Consider the following 27,823-nt stretch of genomic DNA (forward strand, 5'->3'; position numbering starts at 1 on the left):
CTATCTCTATCTTCTTCTCTCTAGCTTCTCTCTATCTTACCTTGTGCCAACAGACTTCTTATTCCATCTGTGCCAGTGCCACTGAGGGAGGGAGACATCTGCCTGGGCCTCCTTCTGCCTCTGGTGGTAGTGCTGGGAGTCATTCTTTGTCACTGAATGGAGACCAGGAGATTTTGGATATAGGTCTCCCTCTGCTGCTGAGTGGAGGGCCAGGAGACACTGGGCCTATTGGTACTTCTGGTAGAGTCAGCTGCCTACTCTTGCAGGTGCTGCTGGTGCAGGCAGAGCAGGCCAGCCAGGTACAGAGTGAAGATGGGGTTCCCCACCAGGTCTCAGCTGTGCTGCCTCTTTTCTGGGCCTTCAGCCAGAGAGAGCTGGCTTTTCCTAGAACTTTTAAAAATCTACACCTTCTGGTGGTTTGAGTTGTGGGCCTTCTTCAGTGCCCAGTCTGGGATATATGGGAGACCAAAAGAAATCTCAGGGATTATCTCATCACCATGTTGTTCCTCAAGTCCTAAGGTCCCTAGCCAGCCTGCTTCCTCTTTCCACTTTTCCAAGTCCTTTTATGGTTGTCTGTAGTTATTTCCAGGATTTTATTTTATTTTGAGGGAAGTAAAAGGGAAAGTGAGTTTTTGTCATCTTGTCTAGGACCAAAAGTTGCAAAGAAAGTAGGCTATTTTATTTTATAGTTCATTTCCTAACATTTTATTATAAACAGCAAGAAAGAAGCTTAGAAATCTCCTTATCTACAAAACCAAGCTCATTAGGTACATGTTCCATTTTCCACATAACTGAAGGGGGCAATGTTGTCATGCTTCCTGTCACTACATAACAAAGATCCCCCTTCCTACAGTTTCCAGTAATATCTTCCTCACTTCCTTTTGAGCTGTCACTGACAGCATCCTCAAAGTTCAGATTTCTACGAACAGTCCATTCGAAAAAATTTAGGCTCGCTCTATCATGAGTTGGAAAATCTTTCCAGGTTCTATTTACTGCCCAGTTCCAAAACCGCTCCCACAATTTTATTATTTTTCATGGCATCACACCACTTTCAGGTATGGTATCTGTATTAGTTATCTATTGCTGTGTAACAAATTACCCCAAAACTTAATGTCTTAAAGCAGCACATCTTTATTATCTCACAGTTTCTGTGGTTCAAGAATCTGGGCATGGGGCTTCCCTGGTGGCACAGTGGTTAAGCATCTGCCTGCCAATGCAGGGGACACGGCTTCCAGCCCTGGTTCAGGAAGATCCCACATGCCACGGAGCAACTAAGCCCGTGTGCCACAACTACTGAGCCTGCGTGCCTGGAGCCTGTGCTCCGCAACAAGAGAAGCCACTGCAATGAGAAGTCCTCGGCAACTAGAGAAAGTCCACGCACAGCCATGGAAGACGCAACGCAGCCAATAAATAAATAAATAAAATAAATCTATTTAAAAAAAAAAAAAGAATCTGGGCATGGTTTAGCTGGACCTTCTACTTCTGGGTCTCTCACAAGGCTGCAATCAAAGTGTTGGCTGGAGATAAGGTCTCATGTGAAGACTCAACTGGGGAAAGATCTGCTTCTAAACTCACTTACATGGTTGTTGGCAGAATTCAGTTCCTTGAGGGTTGTTGGACTGAGGGCCTCAGTTCCTTTTCTAGCTGTTGGCTGATGACTACCCTCAGTTCCTTGCTATGAGGGCCTCTCCAACATTTCAACTTGCTTCATCAAAGACAGCAAGAAAGAGAGTCTGCTAGTAAGATGGAAATCACAATCTTATGTAACCTGATCATGAAAAGGACACCCCATCATCTTTGTTATATTCTATAGATTGGAAGGAAATCACTACATTCAGCTCACAATGCAGCTGGACAGGTTGTGGGGGGGACTACACAAGGACATGAATACCAGGATATGGGGATCATTGGGGACCATCATAAGGTCTTCCTGCCGCAGTCATCATCATATTCCTTATAATTTTAGTGTTTTCAATAGCCAATAATCCTTATCTTTCATAGACTACTTACTAAGACTCAGTTTTTCTCCCAAAAAAGAGGATTAAACTAATAACTTATTTTGACTTTAGAACCTCTAGCTCTTATAACTATGCTATAATGCCTCACTAGTTTATGGAAACATAGTGGATATGACTACATAAAGATTCTTATGAAGATGATTACTCCCTTTCCTGAACCACCATGCGTTTTAGCCGTGTCTTCCTTATGAGTTTTTGGCACTTTTAAACTTGTAAAAGAGATATTTATGATTAGTTTTACCTCCCTTGCTAGATTGTAGGCTGCTTGAGGGCACATTATATATTTTTGAAACATTTTTTCTATCCCTGACTGCATCTAATATACTTACCATGGAATTCAGTAGATATCTAAATTTTTAAAATAAAATTCTTGCAGTATTAAAAAAAATGAACTCAATATCTTTATAACAGTAAAAGTAAGATACATATTTCATAGAATGTCTTTAGTTCACTTAAATTCAGTCAGGCACTAGATAGACTGAATACTAATTGTGGAGATTAATCACGAGCAATATATATCCCAACACTAAAAAAACTGAGTAAATATTTGATGAGTGAGTTGATGAATATTTTTTCCCTTACACATATCCCTTTGATTATTTGTGTGTATATCTATCTGTCTATCTGTCTCTCTGTCTATCTACCTATGTACCTATTTATCTATCCATCTATCTATTATTATTTTTTGAACTACAGTCTGGATGTGTTTCTTCATGAAACATTCATTTTATGCCTTCAAAAGCATTTTTACATTATTTATAATATATATATCTATATTTTATATATAATAACATCACTATGCATTAACATTAAATTAATAACCATTTATTCTTAATCCAGCATAGGTAGATTTAGATGTTTCAAAATTGGAAGGAGAAAAACAATTTCTTTAGGAAGATTGCACATTTTTGTAAGTTTCTAAAACACTGAAAATTTTGAGTTTTATATTTGAGGAATTATTGTAGTGAACTTGTTAATCCACAAATCTAATAATAATACCATCAAACACTTTTTGACTGCCATGGTATCTTAACAGATTTAATTTGTGGAGGAGTTCTAAAACTTGGATCCCAATGGTATTCTGGTGATAATAATTTAGTGGGTTTCTTAATAAAAATATATTTGTTTAGGTGGTGTTCATATGTGCTGGTAAGTCTATTTTCGGTGTCTTGATTAGCTCCTTTCTCATATACTTTAAGGAGGTTTAAAACCTCCTGGACTGTACCACCAAAAACTGCACTATGGTAATAGAAATCTTCCTCTTCAAAAGGGATGAAAGCTGCTGATTTACATCTTCTCTCATAAGGGAAAGTTTTACCATTTTTAAAATACCACCAGGCACTAAGTTGAGCTACAGATTTTCCCAGGGTTTCCACTCCAAAGTCATCCTTGAAGATCTGGTTTGCAGTCATAATGAAGAGAAAGTTGACTTCATGCTGGATGTGTGTTATGATGTAGTCAAGTAAGTTCTTCATGTATATGAAATGTAAGTCTTCCCATATATTATCTTTGATCACCAAAAATACTTTAAATGTTCGAAGGGGACCTAACACTATGGGAGGCAGCTTGGAGAAGCTATCCAGCAAGATGTAAAAGATAACATTGTAGCCAACCATAAAGTACTTATTAGCAGATTGGATGAACTCTTGCAAGTTCCGAGCTGAAAACCTGTGGAACATGAAAAACAAACAAACAAATACACAACAGAAAAGACTTGTTTTGCTAAAAATCATCAGGAGGTTACCTGTCATTTAAACATGCTGTCTAACACGTGTCATTGTTGCTTAAAAACTATCAGTAGGTAAGAGTAGAGCAGTTGGGTCTAGAACTTAACGGTATTGGTTAGTGAAAGAGAATGTAGTGAGCTTGGGAGCCTGAGAAGAGCCATAGAGTTTGTTGCGAAAGCCAACTGGATACTAATGAAAAGATTCCCAAATAGTTTTAAGGACTCAGACACAGCTGAAGAAAATAATCACTAAAAATAATTATACAGTCAGCCAGATATAATGGTTAGAGTTAAATATGAATAGCTCTTTGAATGTAGAAAGGCTATGGGTGCTCATCCACATTTTTCCAAAATAAAAAAAGGATGACTATTAGTAGCACCTACTTTCTGGGACCACATATTACAGCCAAGCCCATGGTAATGTTCAGCCTTTTGTAATATTTTTCCAGCACCTGTCTATTGTAAGTTCCTTCCCATATGACTGGAGCAAGCCAGTCAGTTGTTGTTATTACATCAGGACGTTTTCTGCTGAACAGACAAGAAACAAGTTAAGCAGCTACCACATTATTATGACAGGAAAAGTTGTTGTCTAAGTGATAATAGCTAATGATTATCAAATACTTACTATGTTCCTGGCATGGTGATTAAGTGCTTTCCATTACTCATTTAATCCTTGCAATGTCCTATAAGTATATTCTTCTTATTATTTTTTAAAGTTATACAATTTTTATTTATTTATTTATGGCTGTGCTGGGTCTTCGTTTCTGTGCGAGGGCTTTCTCTAGTTGTGGCAAATGGGGGCCACTCTTCATCGTGGTGCGCAGGCCTCTCACTATCGCGGCCTCTCTTGTTGCGGAGCACAGGCTCCAGACGCGCAGGTTCAGTAGTTGTGGCTCACGGGCCTAGTTGCTCCGCGGCATGTGGGATCTTCCCAGACCAGGGCTTGAACCCGTGTCCCCTGCATTGGCAGGCAGACTCTCAACCACTGCGCCACCAAGGAAACCCCTATAAGTACTATTATTTTCCCTGTTTTTCATATGAGGAAATTTAAGTCACAGATTGGTTGAGTAAATTGCTTACTATCACACAGCTAATAAATGGCAGAGTCAGGGTTCAAGATCAGCCAGTTGGGCTTCAGAATCTATACTTTAGTCATTACGACATACTGCCTTTTGAGCCCAGGGATTATTTTATTTGAGCTCTGACTGGAGCTTAAACTGAAGTAGCCTGGTGTCTGAACATTTCTCTGATTGTTGCCTAAAGCAGGCAGCACCACTGTCTCCTTGTATCTTCCTTTCTCCCCACCCCCCCCACTTCTCCTTTTCCTCTTTCTCCCTCCTCTTTTCCTAGAAGATCCAGAGTATCTCTTTTCACCTTCTCCTTAATGCTTTAGGCCCATCACTACAACCTGGAAGAAAACGTGATTAGTCCATAAAGGAAGAATGACATTAGATTTGCTTCTAATAATAACAAAATGACAGCAGAAGTAGCAGTATTCGTAATAATAAATAGTTTGGCTGGAGGCAGGGTGTTAAACTATTAAAGTCAATCAAGACCTTCATTTTGGAAGGAATTGAATACAAAGTGAGAAGCCATTTTGCTATTAGTGATCGCAGGTTTTAATCACAAATCCAGACCCAGACAAGTGTAGGATTTGGCATCACTTAATAGTATATTAATAATAATATGATAAATTCTTCTAAAGTGACCCTTTTACTGTTTTAGCTTATACATTTATTTATTTTTTATACATTTATTTTTAAACCCTCTCTGTTCTTAGAATTAATAGTCATGCACTTCTATTGGACTGTAAGTCTCAAACTCTACCTTAAAACTGGCCAGATGTACCCTTGTCACAGTGATGATACTTAGAAATTCGGCATGCTACAGATGCAAATCAATATCTATTTAAGACAATGAAAGGGTTTGAAGATTATCTCTCTTTCCTCATTAGATCTGATTAAAGATTTGCTACCAGAATGAAGGAAAAAGAGTCTCTGAAAGCAGAAAGCAATTAAAAACCTGTGTTTAGAAATTGTTTGACAGGGCTTCCCTGGTGGCGCAGTGGTTGAGAATCTGCCTGCCAATGCAGGGGACACGGGTTCGAGCCCTGGTCTGGGAAGATCCCACATGCCACGGAGCAACTGGGCCCGTGAGCCACAATTACTGATCCTGCGCGTCTGGAGCCTGTGCTCCGCAACAAGAGAGGCTGCGATGGTGAGAGGCCCGCGCACCGCGATGAAGAGTGGTCCCCACTTGCCTCAACTAGAGAAAGCCCTCGCACAGAAACGAAGACTCAACACAGTCATAAATAAATAAGTAAATAAAAGAACGTGAATTTCTTTAAAAAAAAAAAGAAATTGTTTGATAAAACAGAAGAGGAAGAAGTAAGAGCAGAGACTTAGAGTCATTAGATTTATACTCTAGGTATGAAACTCTTCGCCTGGGAGGTAAATCTGACCAGAGGATATCCTCTGCAAAGGTGGCTTTCAGTAGTCAGGTCGACAAGATGATCTACCCTCTGGATGTTAGCAAGATGCCTTGCTTAGCCTCCCTTGTGGCTGGCTTAGCATCTATATACAAAGAGGCCCCAGCTACTTGGACTCTGGTGGAGATGATGATGGGCTCAATGACATGAATATCTCCCAGTGATGAGTGCCCAACCTGCCAACAGCAGGGGCCAACTCTGAGCCCACTATATGACACCATTTTTCAGGGACCAGCAGCCAACTGATGGCTGCTTGATTATATTAGATTCCATGATGAAAGGGACAGCAGCTTTCCCTCAGGGAAATGTTTCATGTTCAGGATAGGGATTGGCTTTCCCAGCTTACAAATCTGTCAGCTTTGTTGACTTGCAGATATCTTATTCATTGCCATTATAGCACACGTAACATTGCCTCCACCTAAGGTATACATCTCAGGGTGAAATGACATTTGGCTCAATTCCATGAAGTTCTCTTGTCTGATTATGTGCCTCACTCTCTAGAGGCAGTTGGCCTGGTAGAAAGTGGAATGGCCAGGGAAAGTCTCAATTTCAGTGATAGTTTGGAGATAATTCCCTGAAAGGTTGAGGTACTATCCTATTGTATACCATTCATGTTTTGAATCAATGAGCGATATGAGGGGCTTCCCTGGTGGCGCAGTGGTTAAGAATCTGCCTGCCAATGCAGGGGACACGGGTTCGAGCCCTGGTCTGGGAAGATCCCACATGCCGCGGAGCAACTAGGCCCGTGAGCCACAACTACTGAGCTTGCGCGTCTGGAGCCTGTGCTCCGCAACAAGAGAGGCCGCGATAATGAGAGGCCCGTGCACCGCGATGAAGAGTGGCCTCCGCTTGCCACAACCAGAGAAAGCCCTCGCACAGAAACGAAGACCCAACACAGCCAAAAATAAATAAATAAATTAAAAAAAAAAAAAATGAGCGATATGAGATACCATTCCTTCCAAAGCTAAAATACATGGTCCAAAAAGCAAGGTGGGTGTGGAGATGTTCCAGCTCATGATTGCATCTAATAACTCACTTACAGAATGTTTACTTGCCATTGTTGTAACCCTGGGTTCAGTGAGTTTAGATCTCCTAGATCCCAAGGGAGGAGTTCTTCCTCTAGGAAATAAGTCATGGTTCTATGAACCTGATAGCAGGTCACTTGGGGTTCTTCATGCTGCTTAGCTAAGAGGCAGAAAATGGCATTACTGCACTGGCTGGGGTGGCTGATTTTTATCACCAAGAGGATATTAAGATGTAGTTACACAATGATGGCAAGGAGGGCTGCATATAGATCCCAAGAGATTCTTTGGGGTGCCCAGTAGTACTCCCATTTCTAGTAATAATTGTCAATAGGAAATTGTGGCATCTCAATAAGTTGGTACCACTAAAGGACTCAGAATCTTCAGGAATGGAGGTTTGGGTCACCCTAACAGATAAGAACTCTGGCTGACCCAGGGGGTTAGCAGAGGATAAGGATACCATGGAGCAGTGATTATTAACTACGTCCTTTTATTACCAACATCCTGAACAGCTACAGAGGTGGGATTGTAGCCATGATTTATTATGTTAATTATATTTTTCCCTTTCTCTGCCACTTTATAAGAAGACCACTGGAGATGGCTGCTACAATTTAGGTTCCAGGTGGGAATATGGCTGAATTGCCATAACCTCACCTCTTGACAACACCTTGTAGCTGATGGGACTGTGTTTCTCCCGTTTGGGGAACATGAGCTTCTTCATCTAAGTGAAGGTTGAGAATTGATGCTAAGAGGCAAAAGGGGGGATTGTGCTAGTTATTTACCTTCTCCTTATTTATCCTTAGACCTTCTCTGCCCGGTGTTATGTCCTGGAAGCAGACTGGTCATCCAGTCCCCTGCTCTGTGGCTTCCAACTGGTTCTTCTAATGGGAGGCCCCAACACAAGATCAGAGGGCAGGAAGAGAGGTTACCTATTCTCCTCTCTTTCTTCCAGCTTTGTTGAGATCTTGACAGTGGCTGTATCCATATACAACTGCAACTTCTATTGGGTGACTCTTTCATGGTTTCAGGAATCCCTGGTCTCCAGGAACACCATTCCTTCCCTTGTCCCTTTAGGCTTAGGGTGGTCACAGCTTCCTGCTGTTGCAAGCCCCTGTGTGCCTCCATTTCCTTTGCTGTGCCCCAAATCTCTGCTAACAATCTCTTCATTAAAGTTTCTTCATGTCACTTGAGTTGCTTCTTTTATACCCTGATATATTCAGTATCTGAGAAGCTTAGACAACACCTCATGAGGCCTGAGCAGATAGTATTCAGCAGGACACAAAGTGACCTGCTCATGAAGTATATTGTTTACAATGAAAATTTCCAGAAACAAGATACACAGCTAAAATTCTGGTCTCATGGTACTATAGACTATCATAGGTGTAACATAGAAAGAAGCACAATGATGAGGGAGGGAAATAATATGTATGGCCTAAGATATTTACGTTCCTAGAAAAGAGAGAATAGGTATTAAAATGATTTTGATGCTAGAATGTGTCACTAAAATTTGATGAGATGTGAATCATGATAATAATATGGGAGGGAATAATTTGTTCAAAAAGTGTATCTGGAGAGAGAAGGTGGGGACTCTTTCTATAAGTCAAGGCTATATTGACCTATATCTAGTCCTAGGAAACTGAGTATAAGTCTAAAAGGAGTAAGAATCAGAAGTGATATATTGGAAATAAATTTACTATAAATGGATAGAATCATGATAGAATAGTACTAGAGAATTTCCACCTCTACTCCTGCTCTATCAGTATACAATTTCACCACCTCCTGGCTGGATCACCATATTAGCAGCCTAGTTTGTGCTCTTTTCTTTTTTCCTCCATATTCACATAATTCTATAGATAATATGCATGTAATATACACATATACATAGATACACATATGTATCCAGGCTTTTAAAATCTTGTTTGCTTTACAATAATGAAATAATGCACATCTTTCTGCATCTTGTTTTTCTTACTCAATACAACCTTGTGAAAATCCTTCCAGGTTATCTGGACTAGTTCTTATTCATTTTTTAAAATGGCTGCATAATATTCCACAGTGTGGAGTTTAGCCACTTCCTTACGAATAGGTATTCATTTTATTTTTGGGATTTTTCTCACTATGAAAAATTATACAATAAACTTTCTTAATCTTATGTCTTTGTGTACTGTTGCTGTTATTTTTATCAGCTAGTCCTAGAAGTAGGATTCCTTTTATGTATGTTCATTTTTAATAGATGTTACCCAATTACTTTTTTTTTTTAAGTTTTAATTTTTTTTTTTAATTTTTTTTGGCTGCACTGCATAGCTTGTGAGATCTTAGTTCTCTGACCAGGGATTGAACCCCGGCCCATGGCAGTGAAAGTGCTGAGTCTTAACCACTGACTGCCAGGGAATTCCTGGTCATTTCATTTTAAACTAAAATCCATGATGCTTAATAGTAAAGCACAAGCCCTCTAATGAAAGAATGCCTTCTACCACTATTATGTAATGGTATGTTATGTTATGAAAATGCTGTCATTTCGATTAGTCAAAAGGTTTCATGTATTTATTTAATCTACAAATATTGAGCCTCTGCTATGTCTAGGATTCTTTTCTAGGCACTTTCTATTGGGAGAGGCAGATAATAAATGAATAAACAAGCAAATAAGTATTATACCAGATGTTGATGAATGCAATGGAGAAAAATAAAACTGGGTGAGGGAAAAAGGGAATGGGAGGGGCCATTTTATATGGGTGGTTGGAGAAGTCTTCACTGATAAAATAACATTTGTGTGGAGTCTTGATGGAAGTGAGAGAATGAGCCATTTGACTATACAGAAGATGCATGGTTCATGCAGGAAAACAGAAGGTGCAAAGGCCCTGAGGTGAGAGCATGCTTGGTGTATCTGAGGAATACCAAGGAGGCCAGTACGATTGGAGTGGAATGAGGGAGACAAATGTTGAAGATGTTGGGCAGCTATTTTATCTATAATTTTTTTTCACCTTTTAAACTCTTTGAACTCTCTGGAAAGGCATCTTAAAAGAGCATTAGTTCTTAATGTTCATAGCAGCAAAAACCTAGAAACAGTTCAAGTGCCCTTTAAAGAAGCAGTAGATGAACAAACTGTGGTATATTTCCACAGTCAATTATTATGCAGCCATCAAAATGAATGTCAGTGATATGCAATTTGGAGATGAATTTTAGCAATCTAATATTAAGGGAAAAAATAAACCCCTGAAGATTACATACATCATGATATCCTCTTTATAAAGTTACTGATATAAGCAACTAAAATTTTAAAATAGACTTTTCCAGAATACACATGGAGGATATAAGTTTATACTTCAAAAAATACTGTATGCTAACACATATATATGGAATCTAAAAAAAAAAAAATTGGTCATGAAGAACCTAGGGGCAGGACGGGAATAAAGATGCAGACCTACTAGAGAATGGACTTGAGGACACGGGGAGGGGGAAGGGTAAGCTGGGACAAAGTGAGAGAGTGGCATGGACATATATACACTACCAAATGTAAAACAGATAGCTAGTGGGAAGCAGCCGCATATCACAGGGAGATCAGCTTGGTGCTTTGTGACCACCTAGAGGGGTGGGAAAGGGAAGGTGGAAGGGAGGGAGACGCAAGAGGGAGGAGATATGGGGATGTATGTATATGTATAGCTGATTCACTTTATTATAAAGCAGAAACTAACACATCATTGTAGAACAATCATACTCCAATAAAGATGTTTAAAAAAAATAATAAATAAATAAATAAATAAAAATAAAAAAGAAAGCAAGGGGATGATGAACCAGGATTCAGGACTGTGGTTATTTCAGGGACTAGGGCAAGGAAACAGAGTGGGGGTATTGAAAAGGACACAAAGCTAGATGTTGACGTTATAGAAGGTTGTAATTTTTGCTTCATTAAAAATAAGCAAGAAAGCACACAAATAAATAAAATAAGTGGATTTTGCATGAACTAATGATGAGAGTAAGTCATGAAGCAAGGATTATTATTCATCTAATTCTCTGCACCTGCAGTCCATTAAAAAATATAAATATAAAAAAGAATTCTGATAAGATGAAATACAAATAAATAGTAAACATAGAGGATGCTCAAATTAAATAATAATTACAGAAATACAAATTGAATTGAGATATTTCAACTAAGTTTTTCAAGTAATAAAATGTTTGATACTACTAGAATAAAATGTAGATATATAAAACAAAAATTATTAACATTTATCCTTGTAGATTAGAAAATAAATAGTATAATAGTTAAAGGGCAATTTAGCAGCCTGAAGCAATATTTAAAATGTTCACAACCTCTTTTTTTTTTTTTTTTTTTAATTTTTTTTTTTTTTTTAAACTTTGGGTCTATTTATTTATTTATGGCTGTGTTGGGTCTTCGTTTCTGTGCGAGGGCTTTCTCTAGTTGCGGCAAGTGGGGGCCATTCTTCATCGCGGTGCGCAGGCCTCTCATTATCGCGGCCTTGTTGCGGAGTACAGGCTCCAGACGCACAGGCTCAGTAATTGTGGCTCACAGGCTTAGTTGCTCCGCGGCATGTGGGATCTTCCCAGACCAGGGCTCGAACCCGTGTCCCCTGCATTGGCAGGCAGATCCTCAACCACTGTGCCACCAGGGAAGCCCTCACAACCTCTTAAACCAATGATGCCATAATGGGAATTTATATTACAGATAAATTCACACAGCAGTTTACAAAACATATGTATAAGGCTACTTGTTGAAATATTACTTACAGTAGCCCCCAAACTGCAAACAATACAAAACCAACAGTGAATGGCTAATACTTAAATTATGGTATACAGCCATTATAAAGAATGAAATTCTCCCCCGAATGTTAATGCCAAAATCAAGAGGAGTCATTAATGGCATTTTTCAGGCTGTTACTAAAGAGATTTTTTCTTTCTCCTAATAAAACCAGGAATGTTAAACCAGAAAACATCTTTCTCATTATGACCCTTAATTGCCTAATTCTTGATAAATAGGTCCTAGGATTGTATATAAAAGCCTTAAAAGTAAAAATTCCAAGTCCTGGAAACCTCCCAGGTTAGCTAAAATTTGATGATGAAAAAAAAATCTTCCCCATTCAAATAGAGTTATATTATTATTACTATTACTTTATGAGCAGAATTTTTGGTTCTTACTTAGGATTAAACCAGTCTGAGAGCTGAGGTTCTCCTGCTTCTTGATCCCTGGGTACAAAATGAAAATCATGTTAAGAGTAATCTGCTCATTCAAAAAATATATGTTGCACCCCTATAATATGACAGGCACTATTTGGTGCTGGTTCTAAAACTATGAACATTTAGATAGTCTCCTGTCCTCAGGAAGCTGTTGGATGAGCAGGAAAGATGATATTAAATAGATAATTACAGTACAGAGTGATAAGTGCTAATAGGGAAAACAGAACATATAAATGGGGCATCCAACCTAAATTTGGGGTTAAGGGAAACCACTTGGAGAAGAAATAGAAACTGAGTCTGGAACAATAAGGGCTACATTAGGGTGAAGAGGTTATGATCAAGGGCAGGAAGGCAAGGGACAGTATGGTTTCTTTTGCGGGGGGTGATATATTTTAAAAATTAACAGAGCCAGAAAATAATGTATATTCATAGAAAATACAGATTTAATTTATCAAACATTAGTAGCTTATTATGTGATAAATACTCTTATGTATTGAAATAAAGGGGTTGAAGTAGGGGTCCAGATGTTCACCTTTGATTTCCACTTAAAGACAGGATGCACTTAAGGTTTTGTTGTACTTTTAAGTTAATTACATAATTGACAAGGTTATGAGGGAACTTCCCTTTCATAAACCGGGGATTTTTGTAAAATAAGAATAACTTTAAGTGACTTGTGCTTCCAGAAAAATGGAATAGTCCTAATTTTTCCTATTCCTACCCCTAAGTATAGCTACAATCCCTGGACATTATATATAGAGCAAACAAAAGAAGACTCTGAAAGCAAAGAAGCCAGTTCATGTAGGCACCTCAGAACTCATGGATCGACATGGCAGTGAGTTCCTTGGGTTTTCTGCCACATGTATCCCAGATTGAGTGCAAGAGAAGCCAGCAACCCAGAAATGCCAATGGGTATAGACACAAAAAGAACCCTGAGAAAAACCTGCTCTTTACAACTAAAGGACTAGGAAAAGGGCAGCCTAGCAAGGCAGAAAACTTTTAGGCACTACTCACTCTACTCTAGCCCAATACCACAGAAAAGCTGTGACCCCATATCCATCCCTCCAGCAAAGACCAGGTGGAGAACTGAAACTTCCACCCTCACCAGCCTGTAATGAGGCTCCCCCGACCCTCCTCACTGGTGTGGAGTTGGAGGAGGTGAGTGGGGGTTAGAACCTTCACCACTGCTCAGCAGCTGTGGCCATCTCCCTGTGGTCAGTGTTAGTGGAGACCATGTGGGGAGCCTAAACTCTCATCCCCACTCATTAGTAACAAGGAGCCCCTCTCCACTAAGTTCCAATAGAGGCAGAGTTGAGAACCTGAAATTTCACCTCTCAACTGACAGTAATAGGGAGGTGCCAACCCATTTTCCAGCTGGAGCAGTATCAGAGGATGCCTGTGAAAACGCAAGATTTAAATAAGATCCAGAGTCTCCTAATACCCAAAATATCCAGTTTTCAATAAGTAATCACTCATCATTCCAAGAATCAGGAAGACCGCAACTTGAATGAGAAAGGACGATATGCAGATGCCTTGATAACACAGATATTAGTTTTATCTGACAAGGATCGTAAAGCAGCCGTTGTAAAAATGCCTCAGTGGGCAATTACAAATACCTGAAACATGAAGAAATAGAAAGTCACAGCAAAGAAGTTGGAAGTCAAAGATATAGAAAATCAAAGATATAGAAGATATAAAGAAGAACCAAATATAAATTTTAGAACTTAAAAATACAATTCCTGAAATAAAAACTCAACGGATAGGCTTAACAGTAGAATGAAGAGGATGGAGGAAGGAGTCAGTGAACTTGAAGACAGAATAATAGAAATCACTCAAGCTGAACAACAGAGAGAAAAAAAACTGGAAAAAAAAAAAAAAAGAACAGCATCTCAGAGACAAGTGAGACTATAACAAAAACCCTAATATTCATTTAATTGGAGTCCCAGAGGGAAGAAAGAGGTGGGGCTGAAAATTATTTTTTAAATGGATGAACACTCCCTAAGATTTGGCAAAAGACACAAACATACAGATTCAAGAAGCTGGGTGAATCCCAAACAGGATAAACCTAAAGAAATACATGCTAAGGCACATGATAGTCAAATTTCTGAAAACTGAAGATGAAAAAATCTTAAAAGCAGTCAGAAATGATTCACCTATAAGGAAAAAATAATTTGAATGAAAGTGGATTTCTTATCCGAAACCCTGGACCCAAAAAGAAGTAGAACAGTATTTTTCATGTGCAGTAAGAACTATCAATCAAAATGTCCCTCAATAGGTGAATGCTTAAACAAACTTTGGTACATCCCTTCGTGGAATACTACACAGCATGAAAAAGGAATGACCTATTAATATAAACAACAACCTGGCTGAATCTCAAGGCATTATTCTGAGTGAAAAAATCTCATCTCAATAGATCATATACTATATGATTCCATTCATAAAACATTCTCAAAGAGACAAAATTATAGGGATAAAAATAGATTAGGGGTCCTAGGGTTTAGGGAGAGTCAGGGAGAGGAACTGGGTGGGTCTACAAATGGTAGCTCAGAGGAGATCTTTATGGTGATGGAATAGTTTTGTATCTTGGTTGCTGTGGTGGTTACAGGAATCTACACATGTGATAAAATGTCATATAATTATACACATACATTGTCCCAACATTGATTTCCTGTTTTCTTATTAGATTACCATTATGAAAGATGTAACATTGAGGGAAATTTGGTGAAAGGTATATGTGACTTCTGTGTAATATCTTTGCAACTTCCTGTGAATCTATAATTATTTCAAAATCAAATATTAAATGTAAAACCTTTAAAAGTGTATCCTTTTTGACATTTCATAGATGATTTTAGCCAAAGATATTTCATTATAGGATTGCTCAATATGTGTGCTCTTTCAAAATCCAAATCACCCAACTTTATTAAAAATATACAATGACAAATGGAGAACTTAAAAAAAAGCTGTTTTTTTTAAGGTTGTTTTCACTAATTCTTGGGTTCTACACAATGGTCAATGGTAGAAAACATGGTTGACTAAAGAGGGCTATCAATCTAAAGAAAAATATCATCCTGGACAGAGATACTTAAACTATAGAAAATGTCAAAAACTTGTCTGGTATAAGCAAATGAGTGTGTCAAGTGAGCAAAATTGGGAGATGTCCATATAAACTCAAAATATTTCTGAACTGATAACCCAAGAAATTTGTCAGTGGTTGCCTCTAGAGAATTCAGTCTAGTTTTCTGTTCTTTCTGACTGCCATTGCCATTAGAATCCACCTGACTCCAGCCAGTTTGCCCTCCATACAGTTTGTAAAGTACTTACAGAATAAAGATTCTTACCAGCAGAGATTAATCTTCTCTAGGTTCTTCTTTATTCTTTAGATACAAGAAAAAAAGGCATTTTAGTGTTAAATTTGAACAAATGCCTATTGCAATTGAATAACAAAAAATCTAGAATTCAGATCCATTCATTCACTCACTTGTTAGCCAGATAATTACTACAAAACTACTACATGCCAGACACAATACTCCTGTTCTGGAATACATGGCATCTAGTTCTGATGTGACATTCCGGTTCTGGAATCCAGGCCTGCAATGAGCTTATGATCTATTATTTCTTTTTTGACTAAGATAGCACATTATCTTCAAAAAGATGATATTAATACTGTTACAAGTGACCACGAGCCCTTTCTATTAAGGCACAACACCTCAGGAGGACAAATAACATGTAGAACATGATACCAAAGCAATAGGGTTAATTTTAAAAGACATTAGCTCCCACAAATCGCTGACTTTCAAATAGTACCAGTAGCATTGCATTGCTTATTTTAAAAAGATCAAAAAGGAAGGCATGGAGGCGGGAAGAATTTGAGTTTTTCTATGTGAGAGAATTTTAGCACGTTAAAAAATTTGTTTCCCAGTATAGTTGTGTTTCTGTAGCAGGCTACTTTGAATCTTATTCCTATTAGATGGAACTTTGATGTAGTTTAAAATGTATCTGAAATAGCCCCCAATGCTCTATATCCTCTTATCATGTCCAATTTCTTTCTTCATAGTATTATTACATAAAATACAATGCTCCTGACATTATATTGAATATTTCTTTGCTTATCGCCCATCTTCTCCACCTAGAATGTAAAGCTTCATAAGAGTAGTCACTTTGTGTTATTCCTGTTTTCCCAGCACTTAGAACAGGGCCTAGCACCAAGAAGGTGCTCAATAAATATTTGTTGAATGTTGAAAAATGAAAGAATTAATATATTTATGATTCAATTTGTTCCCCAAAGGGGAAGTAATTTCTGATTACTTTAAGGAATATTTATTAATATTTTGGGGCAACACTTAGCATTTTAGATCAACTCTGCCAATCATTAAAGATAACTCATCAGTCTTTTGTATTTACTGAAGATGATGCTTAATCAACATCAAGGATAAAGCAAATGCCATCAATAACAGCATTTTCCATTTGGTATTCATTCCCTCCTAGAAAAAAAGAGGATAAAAGGTTTTGGGGGGAAGTAGAAAACAACCTTCTTGCCACCTTCTAATAACAGACTAAGTTGTGGAAGCTTGGCCATCAATCCAAATGTCTGATTCCAGAATGCTCAGCCTTAGGAAGAAGGCAGACTTGAGTCAGGAGAACCACCTATTCTGTTTGAAGTGCTGCAGAAATCTCCCTTAGGGTGGGCCCTTTAGGAGGGATCCATTTTAGATTAGGTGCAAAGTGTCTGTGATATTCTTTTTGTATTCCTTTATCAAATTCCACCCTGTTTGTGTAAAAGAAATTCAATAAAACTCATTCTATTTCACTTGGGCTTCTGTGACAATAAAATGGGGTACTAAGGGAGACATCATTATGCATTAGGATATATTCTGCCCCCAAAGTTGATTTATGTATCCCTATCTATCTATCTATCTATATATTTTTTCCTCACAAAGATATTAAGACTGATAATTTATTCAAAGTCTATAGGACCAGAAACCTAAGAATATATCAGCTCTTTCAAAGGTATATCCTAGTAAACAGTGATTAAAAATATAAATTAAAGGCATTAAGCTCTAAAATGGAATATTTGGCTTCAGCCAATGACCAAGCTTGTGTTGAAGGTGTTAGGCAGGATTTTCGTTTACAAGCATAAACTGGTTTTCAGTAGGCATCATCCAAAAACAGGTCCTGCTTTTAGATTATATGTTGGAGTAAAATGGAGGTCTCTGATATTTACTTTTTGAACCCTCACTTAATGAGCAAGATGTTTTAGATCTGAACCTTCCAATATGGTGGCCACTAGCAACAAGTGACTAGTGAATACTTGAAATGTTGCTAGTCCAACAGTGGACTTTGAAGACTCACTATGAAAAAATAATGTGAGATGTCTCATTAATAATTGTTTATATTCAATACATGTTGAAATGAAATTTTGGATATAGTGGGTTAAATGAAATATATTATTAAAATGAATTTCGTATTTCTTTTACATTTTTGCAGTGTAGCTCTTGGAATATTTAAAGTTACAAATGTGGCTTGCATTATATTTCTATCTTACAGTTCTTCTATAGATAATACCACACTGGGAAGGCTTTAACTGGGCACAATTTTAGTGTCCTTGCAATGCGAAATGACCACCTTTTAAATTCAAGACCATTAGAAATGCCCTATGTATGTGGTAAGATTCCACTTAGCCAAATTATTTTCTGACAATCTGCCCTCAATGACATTATTTTTAAAGGTCAGGAGTATGTTGATGTGTCACCTATTTTGTACAATATATTTTTAAGGCCGAGGTTTGGGGATGATCCTTATCTGTGATTTTGCCAGATCATCCAAACTTGCATACAGTTCCTTCCTAAGAGCCTTACCTTTAGTTTTGGTGATATAAAGAGAAAAAGTCCTAGGATGTTTCCCAAGCATTATATTTTGGGGTCTCTGTAAAAAAAATCAGATATTGTTTAATACTTTCCTGGTGTTTGAGTCTTATACTAATGGTGATGTCACCACTCTTTTTGATGATAAGAACATAAGAAAGTCATAATGATACTGTCATAATGATACATTTGGTAGGAAGTTTTTCTCAGGCTACCAGGTGGTAGAACTTTGTCTTATTTGAAAAACTAAAGGACTTAAAGAATGGTTTGCTTTTGTTTTCCTTTGTTGTACTTCCTTACATTTTTTTTTGATGCCTTTTGCTTATGGAAATAGATTTTGAGCGGTGTGTGTATATGAATGACAGAACAAGTGCAGCATCTTCTTTTAGGCATTGTCTAATTATCTCAGGTAAAGCTAATTTTTTCTTATGCTTTCTAAGAATATCTTAAAAGTACTTATTTTTCTGATTATGGAAGTAACACATTTTCATGTTATAAAATTTTTCAAGTGCAAAAGAGCACAAAGAAGAAAACGATCAAATCATCTCACACTTCCTGAGATATTCACTCTTCGTTTGAGATAAGCATGCACCTTTATTTTGCCTTCTTTATAAATAACTTTTCTTATTGAAAGAGAAAGACACACATTCTAACAGAAAAAAAAGTTATATAATGTACACTAACTCTTCTTCTACCTCAGCATCTGATTTTTCCTATTATCCCATCCCCAGTGACAGCCACTATTCATAGTTTCTTGGGTTTTATTCCATAACTATTCTGTGCCCTGAAAGCATATATACATTTTTAAGTATATAGTTCCCCTTTTCACACAAATGTGAGCATACTAAAAACACTCTTCAGTACTTTCAAACTATCACTCATCAGTGTATTTTGAAGATCATTCCAGTACATCTCATACATCTGACTCATTCTTTTTCTGGTAAACTGTATTTTGTTATATGACTATATCGTAATTTATTTCACCAGTTTTCTATTGCTAGAGATTTTGGTTATTTATTGTCTTTGCTATTCTAAGAAACGCCACAGTGAAAATACTTGAACATGCTCTATGAGCACATGTTGAACTATACTGCAGGATAAATTCCTAGAAATAGAATTGTTGGGTCAAAAGTTAAACCCATTTAAAATTTAAATAAATGTTACTGAATTGTTTTTCATAGAGATTGTTCCAGTTTAACTTTGTACCATCAGTGGATGAAAGTAATCAGTTCCTTGCACCCTCATCAATATAGTGTGTTGTTATAATTTTTAGTATTTGACAGTCTGAAATGTGGGAATTGTATCTCAGTGGAGTTTTAATTTGCATTTATTTTATTATGGTAGATGTTGAGCATCTTTTTGCATGCTTAAAAGCCATTGTAATTCCTTCTCTGTAAACTGTCCATACCTTTGTTCATTTTCTATTAGGTCTCTGAATTTTTATATTTTTAAATAACTTTTTTTATTTAGACATAATTTTAGATTTAAAGGTAATTAAGACCATATGGTTTTAAGATAGACAAAAAGATTACTGGGATAGGATCAAGAGTCCAGAAATAGATCTACACCTATGTGTACAAGTGATTTTGACAAATAGGAAAAAGCAATTCATTGGAGAAAGGATAGTCTTTTTTAAAAAAATGGCTCTAAAACAATTGGATATCCATATCCCAAAAGAAAAAAAAAAAAAAAGAGAAGAACTTTGATCAGCACTTTGCACCATACAAGAAAAATTAACTCAAAATGGATTACTGACCTAAATGTAAAATTTAAAACAATAAAATGTATAGAAGAAAAAACAGTTAAGACAATGAAAAGGAAACTGGAGATTGGGAGAAATACAATTAAAAATGGGCAAAATATTTGACCAGACATTTCACCACAAAATAAAACGAAACACACACAGAAGGCAAATAAGTATATGAAAAAACCATATTAGTCTTTATCGTCATTAGTCTTTAGGCAAATGCAAATTAAAATCACAGTATTTACCACCACATACCTATTAGAATGGCTAGAATTTAAGAAAACTGACCACACCTAGTGTTGGTGAGGTTCCAAGAACTGGAACTCTCATAGGCTGTTGGGGGAAAAGTAAAATGGTACTACTCCAGAAAAGTCTGGCAGTTTCTTAGTAATTTAAACAAGCACTTACCATTCAATCTGGCAGTTCCTCTCCTAGACATTTACCCAAGAGAAACAGAAGCATATGGCCATGTAAAGACCTGTTCATGACTGTTCACAGTAGCTTTCTTGGTAGTAGCCAAAAGGTGGAAACACCCCAAATGTTCAACAACAAGTGAATGTATAAACAAACTGTGGCATAGAATGTCCATAGAATGGAATAGTATTCAGCAATAAAAAAAGAACAAAGTATTGATATATGCAACAACATAAATGGACCTCAAAATAGTTATACTGTGGAAGAAGCCAGACAAAAAAGAACATATATTGTGTGATTCTACTTATATAATATCCTTAAATATGCAAAACATTCAAACCATACAATGCACATTTTTATATTTTGGCTGCCCAAAACCTGAACACCCTTCATTTAGAGGGAATCCTAAATTCAAGAAACAAAAGCATCTTTCTGTCTAGTATGGAAACTGAAATAGGCAGAAATTTCCTTTCCCTGCCAGTTGCAGCTAAAACATGGGCACGTGATCTAAACTACCTGCCATGCTAATCAGATTCTGCTACCTGGAACTTTGAGACTTAAGGGAGTTCATTTTGAGATTATTTGTAATACAGTCAAGGACTAACATTATGGCAGATGTTTCCAAGGGTTTGGAGGTCAGCAGGGAGATAATAAGTGATGCGGTCAGGGTTGTTGCTCAAAGAGATTTATATCTATGGCATAATCTTCTCTGTGCATTTCCTTCCTAAGTCCCTTTATACTTCTTCAGCTGCTGATTGCTAAGTACTGTGAACTGCTTCCTACCATTCTGTAGTAAACATTGCTATTACTCACTATGATCTAGTTCCCTCTTCCTTCCTAGGCAGATGGCATATAGCACTTCCTAGCCCTTTTGCACTTGGCAGGGGCATGCGATAAGTCCAGACTGAGGCACTGAAAAGTCTCTCTTCCACTGACATTGCGACTAGCAATATCACAAATAGTGGACCCACTATCATTCTGGGTCCCCAAGTGACAATATGGAGCAGATTGCTTGGCTCCAACCCTCACTGGTAATGTATGGTGAGTAAGGAAGGTTTTTTTTGTGTTAAGGTCACTAAGATTTGAGGGTTCAACTTTCCTACCCAACATGCCATTCCATAATTTTTTTCTCTGTTTAGATGAATCAGAATCATTTTCAATGTCCTGACAAATTCAGGTACTGCTACAAGAAAGAGGGGTTGTAGGCAACATAAACTTGGGGAAACTGGGGGACTCTAGAATTGGTTATTAGGCCTTGTTTGGGGCTTAAAGGCAACTGAGAAATCACATTAGTATTCAGAGAGAGGTATGTGGCAGGCTATGAAATATGGCATTAAACAGCTAATTAAATTATCCCTGGACTCCCATGTGTGAGGTGCTCATTGATGACAAAGGCTTTGGGGAACAACAGTTCCTGCCATAAAAATATGATGATGATGAAGATGATAACTGGTATAACACTGACTTATGGGCCAGGCACTACACTACATACATGTATCAACTTATATAATGAAATGAAGGACATAAAGAGATCGAGGACCAGCTGGCAGGTTAAATGGCTATATCTAAAGGTACTAGAGAGCTTAAAGAAAAATCACAAAGCTGGAGTTAAAATCTCCTTTGTGATTCCACCTTCCATCAGATAGCTGTGCCCTTCATAGTTGTAGGGGGTTCCAACTCTCCTGATGGCCCTGGTTTTGGGCCTTTAGTAAGACCACCTCCTTCTGGCTCTTGGGTTGGTCACAGCTTCTCAGTCACCTCACTGTCCCACTGAGCTCCCTAGGAATTCCTTCACCTGTGTAACCAATTCTTGAATTAAAATCCCTCGTTTTAAAAACCCAGATTTTTCTGACTAGACCCTGATTGATATAGTTCCTAGTATATACTTGGGGTACTCTGGCATCAAATAGCTTTTGATGTATAAACACCCACCCCAAACCTTAATGGCTTAAAGCAACAATGCTTGATATTTGCTCATGGGGCCATGCATCATTTTTGCTGATCTGGGCCAGGTTCAGCTGATCTCAGCTGGGAAAGCACTCATGTATCTACAATACTCTGGTCGGTTGGTTGGGGGATTGCTGGTCTATATTCACGTATCTGGCTGTTCAATACATTAGCTAGGGCAATGCAAAAAGGCCATGGATACAGAGAGGGGATAATAATGTCCATTTTGCAAACTATCTGCCAAAGACCCTAAGCAATTGTCTCTCAAAATGGGATTCTGGTATTGGGTTGCTCACCTATTTAAGTTTGACTACCATGAAACTGAAACCACTAGGTGGCGTTTCAGGGGGCTCCAAGGAGCTCTGGTTCTTTATGTCTCAGTGCAGAAAGAATTCAGTGAGAGGCAAAGTGATAGATAAGAAGCATTTTATTAGAATAGGACACAGGTGAGGCTTACAAGCGGGCAGGTGAGAGGGTGCCATGCCCCGAGAACTTAGTGGGCTACAGTTTTATAGTCAAAGGAAAAGGGGGGAGGGGGAAAAGACCACTTCCTTCCTCATTCTTTTTTTTAAATAACTTTTATTTATTTATTTATTTTTGGCTGTGTTGGGTCTTCGTTTCTGTGTGAGGGCTTTCTCTAGTTGCGGCAAGTTGGGGCCACTCTTCATCGCGGTGCGCGGGCCTCTCACTATCGCGGCCTCTCTTGTTGCGGAGCACAGGCTCCAGACGCGCAGGCTCAGTAGCTGTGGCTCACGGGCCCAGCTGCTCTGCAGCATGTGGGATCTTCCCAGACCAGGGCTCGAACCCGTGTCCCCTGCATTGGCAGGCAGACTCTCAACCACTGCGCCACCAGGGAAGCCCCTTCCTCATTCTTGAGTAGACGTCACACTTCCATCATCAGCTCCTGCTTCAGGTTGGGCAGGGGAGTTTTCTTGTCCCTGCATGGTCAAGCTAGGACTGTCATGGCACTATGGAAAAATTATTTCAGGTCTCAATACAATGAGGGTCTTTCACTTTGAAATGTCACCTTTCCACAAATTATTGTTTTTTATGTGTGCAGAGAGCATGTCCTATGGGTCATTAACTTACTGAGCTCACTGGGCAAGATGTGGGTCTCATGCCACCATTGTTTTATTGTTTTGGGGCATGTCTCATGCTTCTCTTGCATGGTTTTGTTGCTAAGCAAGCCTGCTTGGTTTTGTGGTTAAGCAAATCTGCTTTCTGGAGTGATCATTAACTTACATGGTTCTCCCATACTTTTTCTTTACTTACAATCCCCTAGTGGGATTAAGTATTGAATTATCTACTTTGTCCCTTTACTCTGCCCCTATCAAAACCCTGTTCTACTTGTGGGTTACTAGAAATCTGTGGTATATAGTGGCATCACAATTATTTAAATTATAACCTATTATTGCTTGGTAGGAAGTGTCAATCAAAGGGAAGACATTATGTAGCTGCTGTACTAGCCCTCACGGTTATAATGAGGACAAGGTCTGTGGGATGGGATTGCTGCTTCTGACTGTTCTGGAGAGCTTAGAGAAATAAAATAATAAGTCTAGAAATTTAAACTCTCAGTTCAAGGCATGGGCACAGAATAAGATCACTCTTACGGTGTCATTTTGTGTGTGCGGATGTGTGCGTGTAAGTGGCCATCATGAGGATAAGGATCATGAGCTGAGGATAAGGCTCAAAATCGAATTGTGTGTCCCTATCAAGTTCACGGTTGAAATATTGATATTTAGCAACTGGTAGAATATTTACATCAGTCTCTGAACCATGATGTAAGGGCTACTGTGGTGAGCAGGGTCAAATGGAAGCCAACGTAAAAGGCTCTCCTCCTAAGTAATAAATCAGGTGGAGACTGTAAAGATTAGTGCAACGATTAAGGACTTGAACATTACAGGCTGTTCATCCCTATCACATCCTTGTTTAACTTGTTTGTTTGACCAGTATAAAAGCCAGATGAATTTGGAGAATGCCTGTGGATCATTATAAAGTTAATTAAGTGGTGACTCCAATTACAGCTACTTTTCCAGGTGTTGCACCTTTTTCCTGGAGCGAATGAACATGGTCCCTGGTATTTGGTCTGTAGCTGACAGATGTTTTTCCTTATATCAATTATATGGATTATCAAAAGCAGCTTGCTTTTACCTGGCAGAGACATCGATAAACCTTAGAGCTATGTGAATTCTCCTGCATTGTCATAACATAATCCACAGTGTCCTTGGTCACCTGGGCAACTCACAGGATATCATTGTTAGCATCATGCTGAATATTTTGAGCAGAAAAGAGCAAGAATCCCAGATGTCATGCTAATACATATGTATACCAGAAGGTGGAAGAAAAACCCCATCAAAGTTCAGTGGCTTGCCACACCACTGATGTTTCTGAAGAGCATGCAGGGTGTATCTGCTCTGAACAAGTTCCTGCTCATTGCACCACTTACCACCAAACCAGGGCCATCAAGCTCAGTGGGACTGTTTGGATATTGGAAGCAACATATATTGTATTTGAGTGCACTGCTCTGACCTATTTATTGAGAAATTGGTAACCCTGACAATTTTGAGTGATGCACAGGGCGAGAGAAGGCTCTATATAAGGTAGAATCTGCAGAGGACGCTTCTGTGCCCCTTAGCAGATTCAAGTGGAAAATACACTGTATGGAGCATTTTGCATAGCTCAGGTGGCAAATGAATGCTGGACACATGGGATTCTAAATGTGAGTTATGACCTTTCCTACCCACCATGAACTTAATGTTATCTGATCCAACAAACTAAAAGCTTAGCTATATGCAGCTACAATCCATTATCAAATGGAAGTCATTTCTATGAGAATGTCCTTAAAAAACTGAAAATAGAGTTACCATATGATCCTGCAATCCCACTCCTGGGCATATATCTAGAGAAGACTCTAATTTGAAAAGATACATGCACCCCAGTATTCATAGCAGCACTATTTACAATAACCAAGACATGGAAGCGACCTAAGTGTCCATCGACAGACGAATGGATAAAGAAGATGTGAGATTATATATATATATATAAAACTTATTTGCTCCTCAGCTCTTTTATCACCTATATGTCCAGTTCCCTGTGTTTAATTACCACTGTTTGAAATACCTAGAACAGTAGTTCTATTTTCCTAACTAGACCCTGACTACCGATAAAACGTGTATGCATGCAAGTACATGTGTAAGTATGTGATATAAGTCAATTTGTATAAAATAGTATATAAGCATATATGCACGTGCACCCACATATGTGTGTGTATATTCATGTGGTGGGCATATAAAGGATATAAAGGATATAAATGCATATAAATGCATATAAAGGATACATATATATATATATAGGATACATCGAGTGATAGGTTTTCAAAGGGAGAGTACAGGAGGACTTTCAATTTTCTCTCTATATTTAAAATTTTCTTATCATTAGTTTTTACAACAAACAACTTTGCAGTTTCAAAACACATAGTTCTTTTTGAATGACTCAAAGTTTTCTAAGTAACTGTCTACCCCTCTGGTGGCAGCTTTAATGTCCTCAAAATTTTACAGAGAGAGTAGATTAGTATAGTTGCACTGATTTCCCTTATCCACACCTTTAGACAATCCCTTTCCTTAAGCAATATAAGAAATATATGTCTACTTGGATCAATGAAAATATTTCAGGTTTCATTTTCTCCTGACAGATTCTATTTTATCCAATGTGATCCAAAAATAATATTTCCTCAAAATTCACACAAAATATAAAAACACTATATTTCCATCTGATGTCAATACATTCATTCTGCAACTGCTATATCCCTTGTTATATGATTCAAAAAGAATGTGAGGAAAAGTATAAATATACTGTGTTGGTGAGCTTGTCATTCTGTTAGTGATTTTTTTTAGTGCTAAAATTTGTCAATACTAATTTTCTAAAGACAAGACAAAATGATGCTTTTAAATTTAGAAACACAAAGGAAGGGCTATAAAATTACAGTTTGTCTAAGATAGTCATAATTTTTAACAGCCCAACAGAGTTTGACAGTGTTAATCTCACTATTAATTCCAAACATATTCCAGCAGTATTCTGGTGACAAGACTTTAGTGGGTTTATGGAGAAAGAAGTACTTGTTTAAGTGACTTTCATCATGCCACACTGCTTCAATGCTATTTTTCTTGTCGTTCAAGATTCCTTTGAAGCATTCCCTGGCAATATTGAGAACCTGAATGGGAGTACCACCAAATACAGAAGCATGGTAATAAAAATCTCCCTTACCAATAGGTATATATGCTTCTGATAACTGACTTCTCTCATAAGGTTAACTCTGTAGGACTTGTCTTATACCAATGAGCATGTAACTGAGCTACTGACTCCCCCAGAGTTTCCAGTCCATATTTTCTTACGACGATTTGATCCACATCCATGCAGAAGAGGAAATCAACTTCATGTTGGATGTGATCCACAGCATGTTCACTGATGGTCTTCATGCGCATCCTACTGATAGCTTGCCATCTTTTCTCTCGCTTTATTTCAAAAACTTTCACTGTATGGAGGGGACTCAGCTCTATCCAAGGCAACTTGGAGAAGTCATCTATCAGGACGTAAATTATGACTTTCTGGCCAGCCATAAAATATTTATCAGCTGATGATATAAATGTGTACAAATAACGGTCAGTGTATCTGTGAAGTAAATAAGAAGCAATTAAGTTCATATTCTTATAGTTTAGTGGAACACATATTATTTAAATTACACTGTAGTTTATCCAAAAATTCTACTAAGCAACCAAACATTAGATATGCTTTTTGAGTTGTATTTAAGTAGTATAAAAGTGAAATTATCTGCCTTTCCTCTCGTTGATGAGGTTTTATGGATTATAGGAGAGAAGAGGAATTCCTCATGAGAGAGAATGAAACTTGGTGAGATCAGGAAACTGCACAGAACCCAGCGCAAAACTAAAGCCAGAGTTTTCAGGGTTATCAGAACAGTGGGGGCTTGCTTTGGAGGATGTAGGCAAGAAAGGTCATGGGTCATTGCAAGAGCAGTTATTGATGTTTGTGGCTTGCTTTTATTTATTTATTTTTATTTATTTATTTTTTGGCTGCGTTGGGTCTTCGTTGTTGCGCGCGGGCTTTCTCTAGTTGCAGTGAGCAGGGGCTACTCTTCGTTGCCGTACGTGGACTTATTGTGGTGGCTTCTCTTGTTGTGGAGCACGGGCTCTAGGTGCACGGGCTTCAGTAGTTGTGGCATGCGGGCTCAGTAGTTGTGGCTCGCGGGCTCTAGAGCGCAGGCTCAGTAGCTGTGGCTCACGGGCTTAGTTGCTCCGTGGCATGTGGAGTCTTCCCGGACCAGGGCTCGAACCTGTGTCCCCTGCATTAGCAGGTGATTCTTAACCACTGCACCACCAGGGAAGCCCATGGCTTGCTT

At 38.2% G+C, this 27,823-nt stretch overlaps 1 protein-coding gene and 1 pseudogene across 2 annotated transcripts; both read right to left on the reverse strand.

Annotated features, from left to right (window-relative positions):
• Positions 1-1,439: 1,439 nt before the first annotated feature.
• Positions 1,440-25,422, reverse strand: LOC309633434 (N-acetyllactosaminide alpha-1,3-galactosyltransferase-like 1). Its single transcript, XM_082402308.1, has 5 exons — positions 16,843-25,422; positions 15,780-15,815; positions 12,406-12,453; positions 4,129-4,269; positions 1,440-3,686 (listed from the first exon to the last, which is right to left on the reverse strand). Exons 1-5 carry the CDS (start codon positions 16,914-16,916, stop codon positions 3,020-3,022), a joined length of 966 nt encoding a protein of 321 aa, XP_082258434.1. The 5' UTR covers positions 16,917-25,422; the 3' UTR covers positions 1,440-3,019.
• Positions 25,421-27,496, reverse strand: LOC309633426 (N-acetyllactosaminide alpha-1,3-galactosyltransferase pseudogene; annotated as a pseudogene). Its single transcript has one exon. The product of its transcript is annotated as an N-acetyllactosaminide alpha-1,3-galactosyltransferase pseudogene (transcript).
• Positions 27,497-27,823: the final 327 nt, after the last annotated feature.

Source organism: Balaenoptera borealis (genome assembly GCF_965194805.1).
Source record: "Balaenoptera borealis genome assembly, chromosome: 8".
In the NCBI taxonomy this organism is placed as follows: domain Eukaryota; kingdom Metazoa; phylum Chordata; class Mammalia; order Artiodactyla; family Balaenopteridae; genus Balaenoptera; species Balaenoptera borealis.